General features: G+C 39.2%; 2 protein-coding genes and 1 long non-coding RNA gene across 3 annotated transcripts; 1 reads left to right on the top strand and 2 right to left on the bottom strand.

The window, feature by feature from the left end:
- Window positions 1-745: 745 nt before the first annotated feature.
- Window positions 746-2,293, bottom strand: LOC127095648 (uncharacterized). The gene has a single exon (XM_051034309.1). It carries the CDS (start codon window positions 2,291-2,293, stop codon window positions 746-748), a length of 1,548 nt encoding a protein of 515 aa, XP_050890266.1.
- Window positions 2,294-5,132: 2,839 nt separating this feature from the next.
- On the top strand, window positions 5,133-6,438 carry LOC127093756 (uncharacterized). The gene is made up of 2 exons (XR_007792601.1): window positions 5,133-5,556; window positions 5,740-6,438. It is a non-coding gene; the product is annotated as an uncharacterized LOC127093756 (long non-coding RNA).
- Window positions 6,439-19,287: 12,849 nt separating this feature from the next.
- LOC127097010 (pentatricopeptide repeat-containing protein At3g62890) lies at window positions 19,288-21,146 on the bottom strand. Its single transcript, XM_051035530.1, has one exon. It carries the CDS (start codon window positions 21,042-21,044, stop codon window positions 19,332-19,334), a length of 1,713 nt encoding a protein of 570 aa, XP_050891487.1. The 5' UTR covers window positions 21,045-21,146; the 3' UTR covers window positions 19,288-19,331.
- Window positions 21,147-21,648: the final 502 nt, after the last annotated feature.

Raw genomic sequence — 21,648 nt, forward strand, 5'->3', positions numbered from 1 at the left:
CGACTTAGCGGGCTTTCTTTCTTTTTTTTTGTTTTTTTTTTGTTTTCTTTCTTTGTTTCTTTTTGCTGAAACAAATCGTGTGACATCTAGCCATTGATCTGAATGGGTTATGACCGCCTCGTGCCTCTGTGGGTGAGGGACAACCATTTGGAATTTGGTGTTTTCTGACCTCTTGTGAGGGATAAGATATGGTTGATCCTCAGATAGGACACTCCTCTTTTGAAATTTGAACGTTTGGTCAAACTGGCTGACGACTACCCTGCCCCGGTTTGAGATTAAGGGTTTTATATTTTAAGAAAGAAACTCCTACTCCTTGGCTCGAAGGGGTTAACTAGGGATTATCTTCCTTATATCTCCGGTGTTTGGGGATTTGAAACAATGCCTTACATCATCAGCAAGGTTTTATTCAAAAGCATACGAGCAGTGAATTCGTTTCGTGTTTTTAATTTCATCATCCTCCTCCAAAAACCAACATTTGAATATTGATAAGATAAATATGAGTGGACACGAATGGATTTATTCAAAACATGCATATTCATTTCAATGTCATTATTATTCAAAAACAAACGAGTTCATTACAAATGAATGTTACAAATGACAATCAAGAAAACCACACATGAATGATTGAACCAAAGATTGCTGGAATGATCCGCTTTATTCTCCCATTGCTTGGGGTCTTGGTTCTGGACATAGCTTGCAAGACAGTTCCATAGATACCAATCCTTCAGATCTACCGCTTCTCTGACTAAGGCACTGCAGATGTACTTGCCTGCACGGGGTTGTTTGGAACATTTGGCTTGAATGATATTGCTTTTGAGTCTATCAAGTCTTGTACCTTGTGCTTGAAGATATTGCAATTCTCGATCGAATGCCCCCGCGTCCCAGAGTGATACTCGCAACTGAGGTTCATGTCATACCCGGGAGGAAGAGGTACTGGAGGAGCCTTAGCTTCTCTCAATTGGACCTGCGAATCCTTGAGCAAGTGAGCTAGCAGAAGTCCATACGGCATGGGAATCGGGTCAAACCTTCTAGGAGGCCTCCTTGGTCCTTGTCTACCCTGCTGATAGTAGTTCTGTTGAGCAACAGGTTGCTGAGGAGCATAGGGTTGATGATATTGCATTGTTGGAGGACTAGTTGGAATGACATACGCTGGCTGCGGATATGGGTTAGGTGTTACTGCTGCCACTGGATAGTATGGCATTTGGTAACCTCCATCTCCCCCTTGAGCGATAGCATTGGTCTCTCCTTCCTTCTTCTTTGAGAATCCGGAATAAGGCTTCTTTGCTCCATTTGCCACAGCGGTTGTATCTTGTATTTTACCGATCTTCAAGCCATTCTCAATTCGCTCACCAGCAATGACCAAGTCTGAGAATCCCGAGGTGGTACTCCCAATCATTTTTTCAAAATACGGCCCTTGAAGGGTATCCACGAACATGTTTATCAGCTCTCTTTCAAGAAGAGGGGGTTGAACCCTGGCAGCCAGGTCTCTCCATCGTTGAGCGTACTCTTTGAACGATTCATCCGGCTTCTGAGAAAGGTTTTGGAGCTGAGTCCGATTGGGAGCCATGTCTGAGTTATACTGATAATGCTTCAAGAAGGCTTCAGCAAGTTCCCTCCAGGTTCTTATATGTGTGCGCTCGAGCTGCATATACCATTCCAGAGAAGCTCCACTGAGACTGTCCTGGAAAAAATGCATTAAGAGTTTCTCATCACTAGAATGAGCGGCCATCTTTCTGCAGAAAGCTCGGATGTGGGTCTTTGGACAAGTGACCCCTTGATACTTTTCAAAGCTCGGGACTTTGAACTTGGGAGGAATTTTCGCGTCTGGCACTAAGCACATGTCAGCAGCATCCAACCCAAAGGTATCGGGACCTTGCATCGCCTTGAATCTCTCATCCACCATTTGAAATCTCCTTTCGATGTCAGCAGGAGAAGGACCAAAAGCCTCATAAACTGAGTCAGCTTTTGTAGTGAAGAAAGCATCCTGTTGTTCGTCAATCTCAGGTTGGAATCTCCCATTAGCGGGGATGTCGAACGTCTGATTGGCATTTTGATACACCGGATCTCTTTCGGGAGGTAGCTGAGCTACAACAGGCGTACCAGCTCCTCCTTGTGGATTCACTGGTATAGTCACAACAGCAGGGTTGGCAGTAGAGGCTCTCAGATTAGCCTGACGCATTTCCTCTTGTCCCCTAGCCAGAGCTTGTAGGGCTTCAACAAGCTGACCCATATGAGCTTTCACAGTGGTCATATCCTCCCTCATAGCAGCTTGGTTCTGTTCCAACTGATCCATGAGCAATTTCTGATTATTACGCGTGTTGTATGAATGTCGGGAAGTCAGCTTGACTGTGGATGACTCTGGATAGAAGGGCCAAATGGTAAGTTTTATGGCTTTTGTCTAATGATATGCAGAATGATGCATGAATATTGTATTTGAAGATTTTTTATGATGCATGAATGCATGAGTGAGTGAATGAATGATATACAAGCATGGTTCCCACGAGTCGAACACACAAATTGGCATGATATCACGGGTTCAAGATACGGATGGAGGATAGCTCTGATTGCTTACTCACAATGGGGATCTCGCTGGTTGAAGTCTAGGGTTAGATAGGGACCCCAAAATCATTGATTCATTTGGCTGTTTGACGCTTACGGCAAGAGCTTGCCGGTCGTCAACTCCCTCAAATGAGCCTCTTCTGGGTGAGATCTTCGTACCGACCCACACGAGAAGAGCTTCTCGGGGACCCGCACTACGCGACCATCGACATCGGGTTCTAGACAAGGGTCTCAAAGTCATGGATTTCCTTGACTGTTTGCCGCTTACGGCAAGAGCTTGCCGGTCGTCAACTCCATCAAGAAAATCTCTTTTGAGTGAGATCTTCGTACCGACCCACACGAGAAGAGCTTCTCGGGGACCCGTACTACGCGACCATCAATCTTAGTAGGCCATAGGTTTAATGTTCTACAACGGTCCTTAGAGTCATGGATCCAAATGAAGACATTGATCGCTTACGCCAAGAGCTTGACGATCGTCAACGTCTCCAAAAGAATCTACTCTAAGCGAGGTTCTCGTATCGACCCTTACGAGAAGAGCTTCTCGGTGGCCCATACTACTCAACCTCTCCTATCTCAAGTTTACACTCTAGACTCGGGTAGAGAGTCTTTCCTACAAGGTTACTTGCAATCGGATTTGTATCCATCAATACCATGGAACCATGGAATCAAAATTTAAAGCAAAAGGCGATAAATAAAACAAGCAATATCAAAAGGATAAGCATACACACATGCGAGGAAGCATCCTAGATTAGGCTTGACTTGCTTAGGGAGGTGTCCCCAGTGGAGTCGCCAGCTGTCGCTACGCGAAAAATACAGAGTCGTCATCGGTTTTTATTTATTCCAAAGGAAAGGGAAAATATCGAGAAAACCCCAAAGTATGGTCGTCGCAACCACGAACAGGTTCGGAAGTCGGTTATGCAAGGGGAAGGTATTAGCACCCCTCACATCCATGGTACTCCATGGGAACCATCTAGGATGTTTGCGCTTATGTGTGTATTGTTTATTGAATGTTTGCTTGCCAAAGGTTTGCGGAGTGGAGGTAGATTTTAAATTAGTGTGCTCGCCAAGGAATAGATCCTCGTGCCTACGTATGCCCACTTGTTGAAGTGAGAAATCAGAGCGTCCGTAGTTCGTGGTTTTGAAATTGTTTATGTTTGTTTTGTTGATTTTATTACCTTGAAGAAGGATTTTCGAATGGTGTCGCCCTAAGGCTCAAACAAAAGGTTTGAATGCGTTGAGTTGTTTTTATGTTTTGAGGAAATGAGTTATTGATTTAGGATTGTACTAAAGACTATGGATAAAGGTGAATGCCTCAAACGGTCAAGCCGAGCGTCTTGTGTTCGAAGCATTCAGGATGAGTGTAGGAGAGCTCCAGTCTCATCCCTTCTTTATCGCTTAAGGCTCGTGACGTACGATCCTAATCGCCATTTATTATGTTTTCGAATTTGATTTGGAAAATGTCGCTTGACGTTGGATCAAGGGTTTGTTTATTGTATTTGATTTAAGAAAAGGACCACTTGACGTTGGATCAAGGGTTTGATTATCGATTTTGAGTGGTGAACGTTCCTAATGCCTAAGGAGTAGCTAACAAGCAATAACAGAAAGCGAGTAAAAGTATACATCGGAAAGGGGAGGGGGGTACATGTAAAGTACAAGGGAGTGCGGAAATAAAAGGTCTCATTGTCAGGTAGCCCAAGAGAAAGCCTTGTGTGTGCAATTGTGTCCTAAACTAGAAAGCAAGTAAAAGATTATAATTGATATTACAAATTCTTCTTGATGCTTGCATTCTTCCATGGTAGGCCACATTTGTCCAAAGTCTCTTTTGCAAAGGGTCCTAATGAATCTCTAAGTCCATTGTCCAATGTCCATTACATGCTAAGGAATTATCTTGTTTTTTTTGCATTTTTTAAGTCTTTGCCTTTTTTATGTTCATTTTAGGATGAGATGAATATGTACAATATGATAAAGAAAAAAAGCGAAATAAAAGTGAAATAAAGGGCAAAATTTAAATGTTAGAAGTTAATTGCGGAATTTAAAATGCGGAAATTAAAGGAGTTAGAAGCGGAATTGTAAAGTGTTAGAAGTTAGAAATGCGAAAATTAAATGTTAGAGTTAATTGTTAGATATTAGAGTAAAGTAGAAAATATATTCAAGAAAACCATTATCAAGATATCAATTCTAAAATATCGAACCATTAACAAAACGTCAATTCTAAATCTAAAAACAATTATCAACAATTCTAAACAATTATCCAAGAATTAAATTCTAAACAATATATCAAAAATTAAATTCTAAACACAATTAAATCTAATTAAATTCTAAACAATTAGCAATTCTAATTAGATCCTAAACAGTTAACAATCAATTAATTTTCTAATTATTATTATCAAGATCTCTACTCTAATTAACAACCACTAAAATCCAATTAGTAACATTAAGTCCTAATTAACAAAATAAGCCAGTTAGTATGGGCCTTTGAACCGAACTAGGCCCACACAGGGGGTGCAGACTGGTAAAATGAGAGTGCATTGTGAACAACCTCGTTGGGCCTTAGACCCAAACAGTCAAGATGTTACTACAAACTAGTCCATCATACCAAAAGCCACATGCTGGAAAAGACAAAGCAAATGAGAAGAAAAGCGCTTATGGAAAAGTGCTTACAGTAACGTAATGCGCTCCTTCACATCGTCGTCTCCATCGCATCCCTCACCTCATCGACTTCAGATGTAAAAGCGTTATCTACGGCTTCTTCCTCGTCATCCTTGCATGCTAACCTATCTGTCACGGATGCACTCCCCTCACGCCAGCGCCCGTCGGCGACACGCCATCCGATTCGCAGCTAATCACCTTGCTCGCTCGAATCACGCAATTGTACAAACAAAGATCGATGACGTCGAATCGCGACGTCAACACAGTATAAGCCGATCGCGACTGAGCGACAAGAGGAGAGATTACGACTGGAATTCGCCGACGCTTCCGCTAGAATGACGCCGCTAGGTGAGGACCGACTTCCTTCCTCTTGTATTTCGCGACAGTGCTCGCCGAATCCTTCTTCTCTTTGCTTGTTCTTCGATCGCAAATTCTCTCCTGCTACGTTTTGTTACGGATTGCGATTCGGTTTCGGTGATGTTGTGCGGATGTTGCTATGTGTTCATGACTCGTTGCTTGAATGATTCACAGGTAACAGGTTTGTCGTGGATACCGTTTGATTTTGGAGGTTCACTCGGATTTGCAGATGATGCAACTGAATGGAACTGCGGCAAGCGGAAACGAGAGGCTTCGATGTGGAATAGCGGAATATCAATGGAAGAACTGAAGGTTGAGTTGCGGAAGTTGAAGGTTGATTACGGTTTTCTGTTGGCGATGGCGGTTATGGAGGATTGAAGGTGAGGTTGCAGAAGAGGACGATGTTGATGGAGATCGGAGCTTGGTGAAGGTTTTGGTTGAAGGATTGAGAGCTTGTGATGAAGTTTGGAAGAAGAAGATTGAAACAGAATTGTTGCAGAGATTTGGAGAGTGAAGAATGAAGAAGAGGAAAATAGAATGAAGATGTGGAAGCCTTGAGAGAGGTGAAGATTGATGAATTTATAGAGTGATGGAGAGTGAGATTAGAAGTTTGTTTTTCTGTTATTCAATTTCTTTTGCCGCTCTTTATGCAGGTTATTCAGTTGCGTTCATTTTTGAGCTTGATGTTGCGTTTTGGCTGTTTGTAGTTTTGTTTGGTTTTCAAGTTGCTTTTGGCTTGTACTTCGTGTGTAGCTCGTATTGTACTTGGCTTAGCAACTTTCATTTCCTTGTACTGTACCGTAGCTTGTACCGTGTTTTCCTCTTGTAGCTTGTACCAGCTTTTGAAGCTTGTTCATTCTGCATTTCTTTTCATTCTTTTTAATCAAAGTAACACATGATGGTATATTTGGTTAGTGGGATATAAAAGATTAATTTGGGATATGGATGAAAAAGGTGGTTATGACTTAATAATAATACAAAAATGAATGAAGTTAAATTGGATAAATGGATTGGATTCTTTTGGATTTGAGAATTAGAAATGGATTTAAAATTGACCAATGGACTTAATGGATTAATTGGATAATATGAATGGATTAGTTTGGATAATATGAATGGATTAATTGTAAAAATGGTTTTTTTCTCTTAAATGGAATTTAAGAAAAGTGGATATGAAATGGATAAAAAATATGGATTTGGTTAATTTGGAATTTAGAAATAGGTTCAAATGGAGAATTGGATTAATACTGAAAATGGATTTAAAACATGAAATATGGACAAATGCGCTTTAGCAAGTTAACCATCTGAAATCATCGACATCGAAATATCGACTTTCACAATGACACAATGAATTAATCAGAAACTCATCGATCAATTAAAAGTCCACAAACAAACTTAACCTCAAAAATCAATCCAAACTCCAAAAATTAACTTGAAATTAGAATCGATATGAAATTAGAATTAATTTGCAATTATCGCCATGATTACGAGATGATGACTGCCCATGCCATGGATTATTGAATCCAACCAACACGACTCGTGAATCGAATTGAACCATGCTTATTCAAATGAAATGTATGGATGATATGCAAATGTTTAGGGTTAGTGACTTATAAGACCAATGTGAAGGGTGAGGCGAATTTTAGGGTATGACACATAGCATAGCCCTTGGGGTGGTAGCTAATTCCCATGGTGAGGAATTAGTGATGTGAGTCACTAGGTCTCAAATGAATGGGACTAGTGAGCTTGGTAGCCGTACCTGGATTTGGTCGGTGAGGTTGAACTATATGTTCACAAATAGTCGGTACCGCATGCATGGAGTCTCATTGCATAATATATGTATGTATAGCGTATAATATGAATGGATGTATTCCAATATTATACGTGTGTTTTATGGTTGTTTTGAGTTTGAGTATGATGATGGTGATGATTATGAGTTGATATTGCCGTTGCTGAATATGTGTAATCTGATTAGGGTGATGATATGTGTTATATTACTTAGCATTACATGATATTTTATAATGCTTAATTATATCGATTGAGGAACTCACCCTTACAACTATTTTTCAGGTAACGAGCAGTGATTGAGTAGGAGCTAGTACTTGGAGTCTAGAGTAGTTCCTTAGTGGGTCATGCTCTGATAGATGTAACATCGGGAAGGGATGTTTTAAATGTTTTACTGTTGGTTGTGAACCATTTTACATGTAATGTGTTACATGCTTTGATTGATTTGATTTATATCCGCTGCGATTTATGCAACTGTTTATTTGATTAAATAAAGAGCATGACTGTTATTTTGGAACATGGTGTGAAGTGATTATGTGACACCCTTAACTGCATAATTACTCTGATGTTGTATTTTGATATTTAATTAAATTATTGGGGTATTTTAGAAGGGTGTTACAAAATGTGTTAAATTACTTAACATTGCATGATATTTTATAATGCTTATTATATCGATTGAGTAACTCACCCTTACAACTATTTTTCAGGTAACGAGCAGTGATTGAGTAGGAGCTAGTGCTTGAAGTCTAGTGTAGTTCCTTAGTGGGTCATGCTCTGGTAGATGTAACATCGGGATGGGATGTTTTAAATGTTTTATTGTTGGTTGTGAACCAGTTTACATGTAATATGCTACATGTTTTGCATGATTGATTTAATCTCTATCCGCTGCGTATTGTGCAAATGCTTTATGTTTTGAATTAATAAAAGAGCATGACAGTTATCAGGATGAATGGTGTGAAGTAATTGTGTGACACCCTTAATTGCATATTTACTCTGATTGATATATGTTGTTATTTTAATTAAACTTTTGGGGTATTTTAGAAGGGTGTTACATTAGTGGTATCAGAGCATAGTCGGTCGAGTCGAGTCGTAATTATTCTGTTTCCCCTGTACGGGATAGGTGTTGTATAACCCTATCAGTACTTATTGTTTTATCTTGTTGGATTCTCAGAATAGAGATGGCTGGAAGAAGTAGAGACGATGCTGCGATTGCTGAGGCTCTGGGTATGCTAGCTGGAGTACTTGGGGGAAATCCGAATGTTGTGGGAATGGGAGCTGCTCGTCAACTGAGTGAGTTCCAGAAGAACAATCCTCCAATGTTCAAGGGAGCATACGATCCAGATGGTGCTCAGAAGTGGTTGAAGGAGATCGAGAGGATCTTCCGAGTGACTGAGTGTGCCGATAACCAGAAGGTCAGGTTCGGTACGCATATGCTGTCAGAGGAAGCAGATGATTGGTGGGTTGCTACCCGCACTGAGTTGGAAGCTGCCGGGAGTGCCGAGGTAACTTGGGCGGTGTTCAGAGAGAGATTTCTGAGGAAGTACCTTCCAGAGGATGTCAGAGGAAGGAGAGAGATAGAGTTCTTAGAATTGAAGCAAGGCAACCGGTCTGTTACTGAGTATGCTGCTAAGTTCACAGAGCTGTCGAAGTATTACACTCCCTATGATGAGGCTACTGGAGAATTTTCAAAATGCGTGAGGTTTGAGAACGGGTTACGTCCCGAGATCAAGCAGGCTATTGAGTATCAGCGGATTAGAGTGTTTTCTAATTTAGTCGACTGTTGCAGAATGTTTGAACAGGATACCAAGGCCAGAGCGGAAAGCTATCAACAGAGGGTTGATAGGAAAGACAAGAATTAGAATGACCATGGAAAACCGTATGCAGTTGGCAAAGGTTTTCAGAGACAGAGTGGGATGAAGAGGCCTAGTGGGGGAGACTCTAGTGCCCCTGCTAAGTGTTACAGATGTGGTCAGGCTGGACATCATGTCCATGAGTGTACCAGTGTTGCGAGGAAGTGTTTCAAATGTGGCAAAGGTGGTCACTTGGCTGCAGAGTGCCGGTTGAAGACTGTGACTTGTTTCAACTGTGGAGAGGTGGGTCATATCAGTCCACAGTGTCCTAAGCCGAAGAAAGAGAATCAGTCGGGAGGCAAGGTCTTTGCTTTACCGGGTTCTGAGACTTATGCAGATGATCGTTTGATCCGAGGTACGTGTTATATTAATGGCTTTCCTCTTGTAGCTATTATTGACACAGGTGCGACTCATTCCTTTATATCTTTGGATTGTGCTGTGAAACTTAAATTAGAGATATCTGAGATGCATGGAATTATGGTGATTGATACTCCTGCGAAGGGTTCAGTGACTACTACTTCAATTTGTTTAAATTGTCCTTTGAGTATTTTTGGTAGAGACTTTGGGATGGACCTAGTGTGTCTTCCACTTGTGCAAATTGATGTTATTCTGGGTATGAACTGGTTGGTGTTTAACCGAGTCTATATCAATTGTTTTGATAAAACTGTGATCTTTCCTGAGATTGAGGAAGGAAAGAGTTTGTTTCTGTCAGCAAGGCGGGTGAATGAGGCAGTAGCAGATGGGGCAGAGTTGTTTATGCTGTTAGTGACTTTGGAGGCTAAAGATAAACTGGTGATTTGCAATCTAGCCGTGGTGTGTGATTTTCCTGATGTGTTTCCTGAAGAAGTGAATGAATTACCGCCAGAGCGTGAAGTTGAGTTCTCGATTGATTTGGTACCTGGTACTAGGCCGGTGTCGATGGCTCCGTACCGTATGTCTGCTGTTGAGTTAACTGAATTGAAGAGTCAGTTGGAAGATCTGTTGGATAAGAAATTTATTCGTCCGAGTGCGTCACCGTGGGGTGCACCGGTGTTGTTGGTTAGAAGAAGTTAGTTTTCTTGGTCATGTGATTTCAAGAGGTGGTGTTGCTGTTGATCCTTCAAAGATAGAAGCGGTATCTCAGTGGGAAGCTCCGAAGTCTGTTGCTGAGATTCGAAGTTTCCTTGGTTTGGCTGGTTATTATAGGAAGTTCATTGAGGGATTTTCTAAGTTGGCGTTACCGTTGACGATGTTGACTAGAAAGGGGCAAGCGTTTGTTTGGGACTCAAAGTGTGAAGAAGGTTTCCAAGAGTTAAAGAGAAGGTTAACTACTGCTCCTATTCTGATATTACCGAGTCCATCGGAACTATTTGAGGTTTACTGTGATGCTTCATTGTTGGGTTTGGGTGGTGTGTTGATGCAGAATAAGCAGGTTATAGCTTATGCTTCGAGACAGCTGAGGGTTCATGAGAGGAACTATCCGACACACGATTTAGAGTTGGCAGCTGTGGTTTTGTTCTGAAGTTGTGGAGGCATTACTTGTATGGGTCAAGATTTGAGGTTTTCAGTGACCATAAAAGTTTAAAGTATTTGTTTGATCAGAAAGAGCTGAATATGAGACAGAGGAGATGGTTAGAGTTTCTGAAGGATTATGACTTTGGGTTGAATTACCATCCGGGTAAAGCAAACGTAGTGGCTGATGCATTGAGTCGGAAATCATTGCATATGTCTATGTTAATGGTTAAGGAATTGGATTTAATTGAGCAGTTTAGAGACTTGAGTTTGGTGTGTGAGAGTACTCACAATAGTGTTAAATTGGGAATGTTGAAGTTAACGAGTGGCATTCTGGATGAGATTAGAGAGGGTCAGAAATCCGACGTGCTTTTGGTTGATAAGTTGACTCTAGTGAATCAAGGTCAAGGTGGTGAATTCAGAGTTGATGAGAATGGTGTTTTGAAATTTGGTAATCGGGTGTGTATTCCGGATGTTACCGAACTTAAGAAGAGTATTCTTGAGGAAGGACATCGTAGTGGCCTGAGTATTCATCCTGGGACTACGAAGATGTATCATGATTTGAAAAAGTTATTTTGGTGGCCGGGAATGAAAAGAGAAATTGCGAGTTTTGTTTATTCCTGTTTGACTTGTCAGAAGTCAAAGATTGAGCATCAGAAGCCGTCTGGGCTAATGCAACCGTTAGCTATTCCAGAGTGGAAGTGGGATAGTATCAGTATGGATTTTGTTTCTGGTTTACCGAGGACAATTAAGAATTTTGAAGCTATTTGGGTGATTGTTGACAGATTGACAAAATCGGCTCATTTCATTCCGATCAGAATGGATTATCCGTTAGAGAGATTAGCTGAGTTGTATATTGAGAAGATTGTGAGTTTGCACGGTATTCCATCGAGTATTGTTTCGGACCGAGATCCTAGATTTACATCGAAGTTCTGGGAAGGTTTGCAGAGGGCTTTGGGAACTAAGCTGAGATTGAGTTCTGCATATCATCCGCAGACTGATGGTCAGACTGAGAGGACGATTCAGTCACTGGAGGATCTTTTGAGGGCTTGTGTTTTAGAAAAGGGAGGTGCTTGGGATTGTTATTTACCTTTGATTGAGTTTACCCACAACAATAGTTTTCATTCGAGCATTGGTATGGCACCGTTTGAAGCTTTGTATGGTAGGAGATGTCGGACACCTTTATGTTGGTATGAGCCCGGTGAGAGTGCGGTGGTTGGACCGGAGATTGTTCAACAAACTACGGAAAAGATTAAGATGATTCAGGAGAAGATGAGGATTGCTCAGAGTCGTCAGAAGAGTTATCACGACAAGAGGAGGAAGTCACTTGAGTTTCAAGAGGGAGATCATGTGTTTCTTCGTGTTACTCCGATAACTGGGGTTGGTCGAGCTTTGAAGTCGAAGAAGTTGACACCTCGATTTATTGGTCCTTATCAGATTTTGGAGAGGATAGGGGAGGTAGCCTATCGTATCGCTTTACCGCCGTCACTTGCGAATTTGCATGAGGTTTTTCATGTGTCTCAGTTGAGGAGGTACATTCCTGATCCGTCGCATGTAGTCCAAATAGATGATGTACAGGTGAGAGATAACCTGACTGTTGAAACATCACCTATGAGGATCGAGGATCGAGAGTTGAAGCAGTTGCGGGGTAAAGAGATTGCTTTGGAAAAGGTAGCTTGGGGAGGACCAGCAGGTGGCAATGTGACTTGGGAACTTGAGAGTCAGATGAAGGAGTCTTATCCGGAGTTATTCGCTTGAGGTATGTTTTCGAGGACGAAAACTCTTTTAGTGGGGGAGAGTTGTAACACCCCGATAAAAATAAGATAATTATTTAATTTAAGTTAATATTATATTTATTAATTTAATTAAATAATTGGAATTATTGGATTATTATTATTATTATTATTGGAATAATAATTATTGGAAAATATACATAAGTTGGAAATAAGAAAAAGAGTCCCATTTGGGAAAAGAAAGGGTTTCACGTGAAAAACAGAGAAGCGGCTGAAAAGAGGAAAAGGCAAAGAGACAGAGCAAGAGGAAGAAGGTTGGAGAAGAGAAAAGCTTGAGGCTTAAAGATTCGCCGGATTAACTCAGGTAAGGGGGGTTTATCGTCGTTTAATGGGTATTATGGGTTAACATGTAATGGGTAGTGATAAACCATTGATTTGACTCTGATTAGAATGATGTATGATGAAATTTGTGAAATATTGGATGAACGAAATTTGGATTATAAATGGAGGAAATTCGTAGGAATTAGATGTAATAATGTTAGATTTTGTGAAATCGAATAGGATATGAATTGTGTTAGAAGATATGAACGAATAATATGTAAAATTGGACTGTGGAAGGTTGGATTGGATAGATCTCGTAGCAGAGAAAGTCATAGCAGATCTGGAAGTCTGGTTTCTGGTCATACGCGTATGGCACTAGGCAATACACGTATGAGATGGTCTGGTACGCGTATGGCACTAGGCAATACGCGTATGGATGAGGAAGATGATGTTTTGAACGTAGTTTGGTCTCTGTTGGTACGCGTATGGGGAAGTGATACGCGTAGCATACGCGTATGAGATGGTGTTACGCGTATGGGATTGGCTGAGAAATGGGCCATACGCGTATGGGACTAGGCAATACGCGTATGGGCAGAATTGTGATTTTTCTGTGCTGTTGTTGTGCAGTTTTTGGTTGTTCAGCTGAGTAATGTAATTTTAGCTGATGTATGATATAGTAGGGATCGTTTCCCGTTGTTTTGAGCAGTGTAGGTATTAGTAGAGTGTGCTAATATTGTGATTGATTATGTGGCATGACATAATATGATTCTGTGATAATTGTATTGATAATGTATGATGGTGTGCATAATGTTGTGAATATATCTATTATGTATGCTATTGTGAATGGACTGTTTATGGCTTAGAGTGTGAGCATATGTCCATTGTGGATTGTTGATGTTGCATTGCTAGGTGATTTAGCGTGCATAGTATGGCCTTTATGGTGGTAGCTAATTCCCATGGTGAGGAATTAGTGATGAGTTATTGTGGATTGTTGTTGATGTTTGCATGCTAGGTGATTTAGCGTGCATAGCATGGCCCTTGGGGTGGTAGCTAATTCCCATGGTGAGGAATTAGTGATGTGAGTCACTAGGTCTCAAATGAGTGGGACTAGTGAGCTTGGTAGCCGTACCTGGATTTGGTCGGTGAAGTTGAACTATATGTTCACGAATAGTCGGTACCGCATGCATGGAGTCTCATTGCATAATGTATGTATGGCGTATAATATGAATGGATGTATTCCAATATTATACGTGTGTTTTGTGTTGGTGTTGAGTATGAATTGAGATTATACGTGTGCTTTATGTTGGTGTTGAGTATGATGTTTGAGTTGATATGCCGTTACTGAATGTGTGTTATGATTAGGGTGATGAAATGTGTTAAATTACTTAACATTGCATGATATTTTATAATGCTTATTATATCGATTGAGTAACTCACCCTTACAACTATTTTTCAGGTAACGAGCAGTGATTGAGTAGGAGCTAGTGCTTGAAGTCTAGTGTAGTTCCTTAGTGGGTCATGCTCTGGTAGATGTAACATCGGGATGGGATGTTTTAAATGTTTTATTGTTGGTTGTGAACCAGTTTACATGTAATATGCTACATGTTTTGCATGATTGATTTAATCTCTATCCGCTGCGTATTGTGCAAATGCTTTATGTTTTGAATTAATAAAAGAGCATGACAGTTATCAGGATGAATGGTGTGAAGTAATTGTGTGACACCCTTAATTGCATATTTACTCTGATTGATATATGTTGTTATTTTAATTAAACTTTTGGGGTATTTTAGAAGGGTGTTACACCCTTGATATATCTTAGCACTCTTTTTCCTGCTAGCAGATGAGACTTCCTTGGATCATGCATGAATCTACTCAATAATCCTACATCAAAGTTGATATTTAGTCGGCTATTGCATAAGTGCCTCAATGATCCAATCATCTGCTAGTACAAAGTGACATCTACCATTTCTTCATCATTATCTTCTTCCAGTTTCTGGCCTGATTCAACAAAAGTCACAACAACATTGCAGTTCAGCATGTTGAATCTTTTCAACAAATCAGTAACATACTTTGCTTGATGCAAGATTATTCCACCTTTTTTGTATATAAACTCCATACCAAGGAAGTAGGACAAGTTACCCAGATCTAACATCTCAAATTATGACTTCATTGTACTTTTGAGGTCTTCAATTTCTAGTTGAGATTATCCAGATATTAAGTGGTCATCCACATACAAACATGTATTTCACCTTGCTTGTATTTTACATACATACCATACTCAACTGAACATTTTTTAAAGCCATGGTTGATGAATAAAACATTAATTCTCCAGTTCCAGGCTCTTGCTGACTGCTTCAAACCATACAAAGCCTTGTATAGTCTATACACCATATGCTATTTTCCCTTTACTTCAAAACCTAGAGGTTAAGACTCATATACATATTCATCAAGAGGACCATTTTGAAATACAGATTTTACATCCATGTGTGCAAAGTCCATCTTCTACTGCAAGCTAATGCCACTACAAGTCTTATAGTCCCATGCCTTTCCATTGGTGCAAATACCTCAGAGTAGTTCATGCCTTGTCTTTGAAGGAAACCCCTTGCGACAAGTCTTGCTTTGTGCTTCACTATTGTTCCTTCTGGACTCATCTTAACTTTGAAAATCCATTTCACATCAATTGACTTCTTTCTTTCTGGTAGTTGAGTCAGTTTCCATGTGCCACATTTTTCAATTGAACTGGTTTCCTCCTTCATTTCATTTTCCCACACTTTGTCTTGCATTGCATCCTGATAATTCAGTGGTTCTGCACATGCTAACATTGCCAAGTGTATTATTTCTCCTTCCTCATCCACTGTATTATCATGCACAATTTCATAACCATTCAGCCTTACAAGTATCTGTCTGTTTCTGGTTGCTCTTGCCCTTTGAGTAGAATCCGCTGCATCAACTAGAGTCTCAATTACGACTGAATTCACTTCATCATAATCAAATTGCATTGGAGCTTGCATTGGAACCACTTTTGTTATTTCTCCACCTTAGTTCAAATCCCAGGATTTTGCTTCTCTGATGATTACATATCTAGTGACCACCAATTTCTCAATAACTAGATTATATCTCCTATATGCTTCAGTTGGATGGTAACCAATTAAGATCATAGGTTCACTTTTATCTTCATGTTTGGTTCTTCTTTCATCTGGAACATGTCTATAGCATAACGATTTAAATACCTTGAGATAAGTGATGTAGGGATTTCTTCTTGTTCAGCATTCTTCTGGCACCTGATTCTTTAAATTCTTGGTATGACATCTATTTAGAACATAAGCAGCAATAGACACAACTTCACCTCAAAATTTATGAGGCTGTGACTTTTGTTTCAGCATGCTCCTAGCCATTTCAAACAATCTTATATTCCTTCTTTAAGTCATACCATTGTGTTGAGGTGTGCAAAGGGAGTTACTTTATGTGAGATGCCACTTTTATAACATAATTGCTTGAATTCATGGGAATTGTATTCCCCTCCTTCATCTGTCATAAGTATCTTAATCAGTCTTCCACTCTGGTTTTCAGCTATAGCCTTAAACCTTTTGAACATGTTTAAATCTTCTCCTTTGGTCTTTATCAGGTACACCCGCAACATTCTATTGAATTCATATACATATGAGATGAATTACTTGCTTCCTCCACAAGAAAGGGTTTCAAAAGGACCATAAATGTCAGATGAAACTACATTTGGTACATGTTTGGCTCTCATTGATAGCTGCTCCATAAAAGGTAACCTACGTTGCTTCCCAAGCATGCACATGTCACATGCTTTATCAGGTGTCACTATCTTAGGCAATCCTTCTACTAAATTCATAGTATTTAGCTTTCCGAGACTTCTAAAGTTCAGATGCCCATACCTTTTATGCCAAAGCCAACTTTCTTCATTAGGAATTGATGAATAAAGACAGTGTGATTCGGAGGCCTTCAAATTAGCCTTCCCGATTCTGTTTCTAGTCAAAGTTGATTTCAGAACCATTCTTTTCTTCTTGTCATATAACTTCAGTGAGTTTCATTCCATGGTTATTGAGAATCCTTTCTCTACCACCTGACCAATGCTCAGCAGATTACATTGCATACCGAGGACAAATAACACATCTTCTATCAATGTTGTTTTGCCTTGCTTTCTTTGTATGACAATCTTGCCCATGCCTTCTGCCATTAAGCTTTTGTTATCTTCCAGATTCACACTTTTATTCTTGTTTGAGTTAAGGCCAGTCAACCACCCTTTGTCTCCAGTCACGTGGTTAGAACAACGAGAGTCTAAGTACCACACATAAGAAGTTTGAGCCCATTCGGAGGTAGTTATCATCAACATGACATGATTTGAATCTGAATCATCTTGCACAATGTTAGCTTCCCCTGCACTAGTATTTTTATTTCCCTTTCCAAACCAAAAATCTGAAGTAAAGTGATCATAGTTCTCGAAATTGAAGCATTGAATCTTTCTTTTGTCTTGAAACTTTTTCTTGTTTTGAAATTTGCTAGATCCTCCTCCTCGTTTAGAGGATTCAAATCTTTCTTCAAACTTGTTCTTCTCTTTGCTATCTGGCGTGGCTTTTCTCTGGTGCTTTCCTTTTCCCTACTTCCACCATCTCTTCATGTCATAAGAACCCCCATTTCTTGAATGAGCAACCATGACCTGTTTAGAATCTTTATTTGTTTCTCTTTGATTCAGTCTCAGTTCTCTGCCTTTAAGAGATTCTTATAGATCCTCCATCTTCATTGTTTCTAGATCTTTGGTTTCCTCAATTGGTACTACTATCATATCATATTGAGGAGTGAGACTTTGAAGTACCTTTTCAACCTTCATTTTCTCTATCAATGTCTGTCAAGAATTCTTCATCTGATTGGTTAATTCTTGAACCCTTGTGAAGAAATCTGATATCGTTTCTCCCTCTTTATTATACAGTATTTCATACTGCTTTCTCCAATATTGGAGGCACACCTTCTTGACCTTCACATTCACCATAATATTTTTCCAACATATCCCATGCTTCTTTCGAAGTTGCAGCATGAGCTGTTTTACCAAAAATCTTCGCTTCAACGCATTGGTAAATGTAAAATAGGGCCTTCTGATCTTTCTTCTTGGATTCATTGTATGCATCTTTCTGAGCATTGGTTGCATTTTCTGCTAGCGGTTGAAACCCCTCTACTACATACTCGGGAAATCTTGAACATTGAAGATGACTCTCATCTGAATGCACAATTTTTTCCAATTCTTGCAATCAAGAACTGGAAGATTTACATGAAAGTTGTTGTTGCCTATTCCAACCATAGCTTCAATTAATATTGATTCTGGATTCAGAACCGGTCTCGTGATACCATATGTTGGTGTTATTACACCTTGCGATTACGAAAGTTAATTGAGAGAAAGATAGAGAGAGTGTTGGAGTGGAAGGAAAGAAAAGAGAGAATAATGAATATTGAATGAGAAGAGATGATTATTATGAAAGAGAGATTATTTTGCTCTCTTATCAGATAGCGGCGCGTAGCACCGAATCTCCAAAATGCTATAGCGGCATAGCGGATAACAAGATGACCGACATTATGAGCTTTAAAAACTAAGGTAAATACTTAACATGAATACATAAATACTTAAAATAAGTTTCAACATGCATAATGCCTTAAAAATAGAAGTTGCAACAACATACATAAATTCCAACACCACCATCAATATAAGTTCCCACCAACATTAAAGTATAAATGTACTTAAAATGATTAAAACAAACTCTAAACGTAAATAAAATGAATAAATCACATCCCTGTCTGTCTCATCTTCACTTCTAAGTTGCACCATATTAATATCATCTTGCTCATCTCTTGATTCAAACTCTTTATATGAGTTCCACTACCAACCTATGTCAATATTGAAGAACAATGGATGACTTATTGATTTGTGAAGAATGTCGAAGTTGTGCGAAGAAGTTACGCAAAGATGGCTTTCTTAAACGCGAACATGCGAGTGTAGAGGGAAAAGAAAAAAAAACATGTGAAATGACCTAAAGCAATTTTGTATTAGGTCAGATAAAAATGTCAAAATATCATTTTTTTCCTTAAAAATTCAAATTTACAAATTTAATCTCATCTTCACAATAGCGATTTAAAAATCTTACATCTGAAGTCCCTGTACAACTACCAAATGAATTGGCTTACATCTGAAGTCCCTGTACAACTACCAAATGAATTGGCTTAACGCGACAAATCAATCATCATTTTATCATCTTATATATAGACTATAATCGCTAGTATATGACAAACAAGACAAATTATCTTCTCCCTTTATCAGAAAATGACTGAGGTATAAGGAGTACCCTGGTTGAAAAATATGATTATCTTTCATTATGTTTGAGGATTACGGCCGCAGTCTTTTACCAATGAGTCCTGATATTTTGAACATCCTTCATAAATCAACATATGTAGATCTTAAGGTTATCAAAATTTTATGTATATTTTCAATGTATATAACATTTTTTTGACTATATAATTTCTGCAAAGTAATATGCGAGAAAGTATGCCTTGTGATATCGAATTAATGTCAAAACTATTACCAGTAGTCTTTACAGGAGCACAACCCATTTTTAAAATAGTGAAAACGGTTGCAATCTCTTACAACAATCTCCCTATTAAATTCCCTAGATGCCATTTTCATCACAGCATGACAATCCATACAAATCCTCAAGTTCTTAACAATCCTTATTGTAGTACCCGGGCTTGTCCTCAAAAAACAATATGCAAGTGCTAGTTTTTCACTATGAAGAGATAATGCAAATTCCTTTCCTTCCTCATCCAGATCAAGTAATACCTCATTCGTATTAGGTACATAACCATCCTTTTCCAACCTCTTTATTATCTCATCAACCATCCTATATATATTTTCTGTTTCTGGATGAGAATCGTCCCCTGCAGAAAACTCATGAAGAACACCGTCTATCTCAACCAAACTACACCCTGGAACTTTCTTAACGCCCCTCATTTCCATAAGATCTCTCAAATGCCTCACCTCCTTCCACTTACCCAGCTTAGCATACACATTTGAAAGAAGCACATAGGCACCACTGTTTTTAGGGTCCAACTCAATGAGCTTCTTTATTGAGATTTCACAAGTTTCAATGTCACCATGCATCCTAGCACCACTAAGCAAAGCTCCCCAAATCATCACATCAGGTGTCATAGGCATTGATTTCACAATATCCCAGGCATCTCCAATTCGACCTGCTCTACTGTATAGATCAACCATGCAACCATAATGTTGTATCAAAGGATCAACACCATACTCTTCTGTCATCCTCTTGAAATATTGATACCCTTCACTAACTAATCCACCATGTACACAAGCACAAAGAACACCCACAAAAGTCACAGCATTTGGCCACACCCCATCACTTATCATTTTCTCAAAAAGTTCAAGGCATTCCTTTGAAAGTCCATGCATGGCCATGGCAGCAATAATAGCACTCCAAGCCATTACATCTTTCCCTTCATGACCCATATTATCAAATATGCATTTAGCCCTTTCAATATTCCCACATTTGGCATACATATCAATCAAAGCAGTCCCCAAAACAACATCAACTTGCATCCCTGATTTGTCAATATAAGCATGAACCCATTTACCATGTTCAAGCGCACCTAACCGTGCACAAGCCGATAACACAGACGTCAATGTAAACTCATTAGGCCTAATTCTATGACCCTCCATCACCTGCAAATTACGGAACAAGGAAAGTGCAGCTTTGTACTCTCCACAACTCACATAACCATGAATCATGCAGCTCCAAGATATCACATTTCGTTGAGGCATACGATCAAACAGTTTCCTGGCAATATGAATCATACCAACCCTCGCATTTGCATGGATGATGGTGTTCCAAGATGGCAAGTCCGGTTGCGGAATTTCATCAAAAACTTGGTGTGCAAAATAAATACTACCACATAAAGAGTACATATTGATGAGGGATGTTTGAACAAAAGGGTCATCGGAGAGACCAAAGAGAAAGATTTGGGCATGGAGTTGGAGTCCATGGGAGAGATGAGAATGCGCATTGAAGGATTGAAGAAGGAAAGGGAATGTGTGAAGATCTGGAGTTACATCATGGGAGCGCATGCGAAGGTAGAGAGAGAGTGGGGAATGTTGAAGTTTGGATTTGTGAGTGACTCGAAATCGAATGAGGTTATTCCATACAAAGGATTCTACGTTTGGGTGGAAAAGATGAAGACTTGGGTGTGTACATGATATCGCTTTCGTCAATCCTCGCATTAGTGGCTATGTTAGCGAAACATAATCAGTCAAATTTTTGTTACTATGATTATTATTTATTAGAGCAGAGGATTTTGCATATACCCTAAGGGGAAATTAGACTCATCTTTCATTAATTTATGTTAAAATACATTCATACATCCATCTAATTTTAAAATATCCATTAACGAACTTACCTATACTTTTGGATTTTTTACAGACAAAATATATATATATATATATATATATATATATATTAATATATATATAATATATATTATATATATATATATATATATATATATATATTAATATATATATATATATATATATTATATATATATCCATACAATAATCATTGAGATATTAAAATAATATATAAAAATATTCCAACAATCTTCCACTTGGTTGATATATCTTAATAATTATATCACAGTTCTTTAGGCGCACATCTGAATGCTATTTATCCTTATATTTCAACTTTACAATCTGGTCCACCTCATACATCAATAATGGGATCATCGTGGCTGTAGTCACTAACGTATAACGTGATAGAACCCTGACGACCACCACATCAACGTATTTGGTGACATAGATCGATATGGATGAGTGACATGGAAATTTC

This window comes from Lathyrus oleraceus, chromosome 6 (assembly GCF_024323335.1).
Source record: "Lathyrus oleraceus cultivar Zhongwan6 chromosome 6, CAAS_Psat_ZW6_1.0, whole genome shotgun sequence".
Classification (NCBI taxonomy): Eukaryota; Viridiplantae; Streptophyta; class Magnoliopsida; order Fabales; family Fabaceae; genus Lathyrus; species Lathyrus oleraceus.

What these genes read in the sequence shown, in the direction of transcription:
- LOC127097010 (XM_051035530.1), bottom strand. Translation starts at nt 21,044, where the DNA reads ATGCGAGGATTGACGAAAGCGATATCATGTACACACCCAAGTCTTCAT.
- LOC127095648 (XM_051034309.1), bottom strand. Translation starts at nt 2,293, where the DNA reads ATGGATCAGTTGGAACAGAACCAAGCTGCTATGAGGGAGGATATGACC.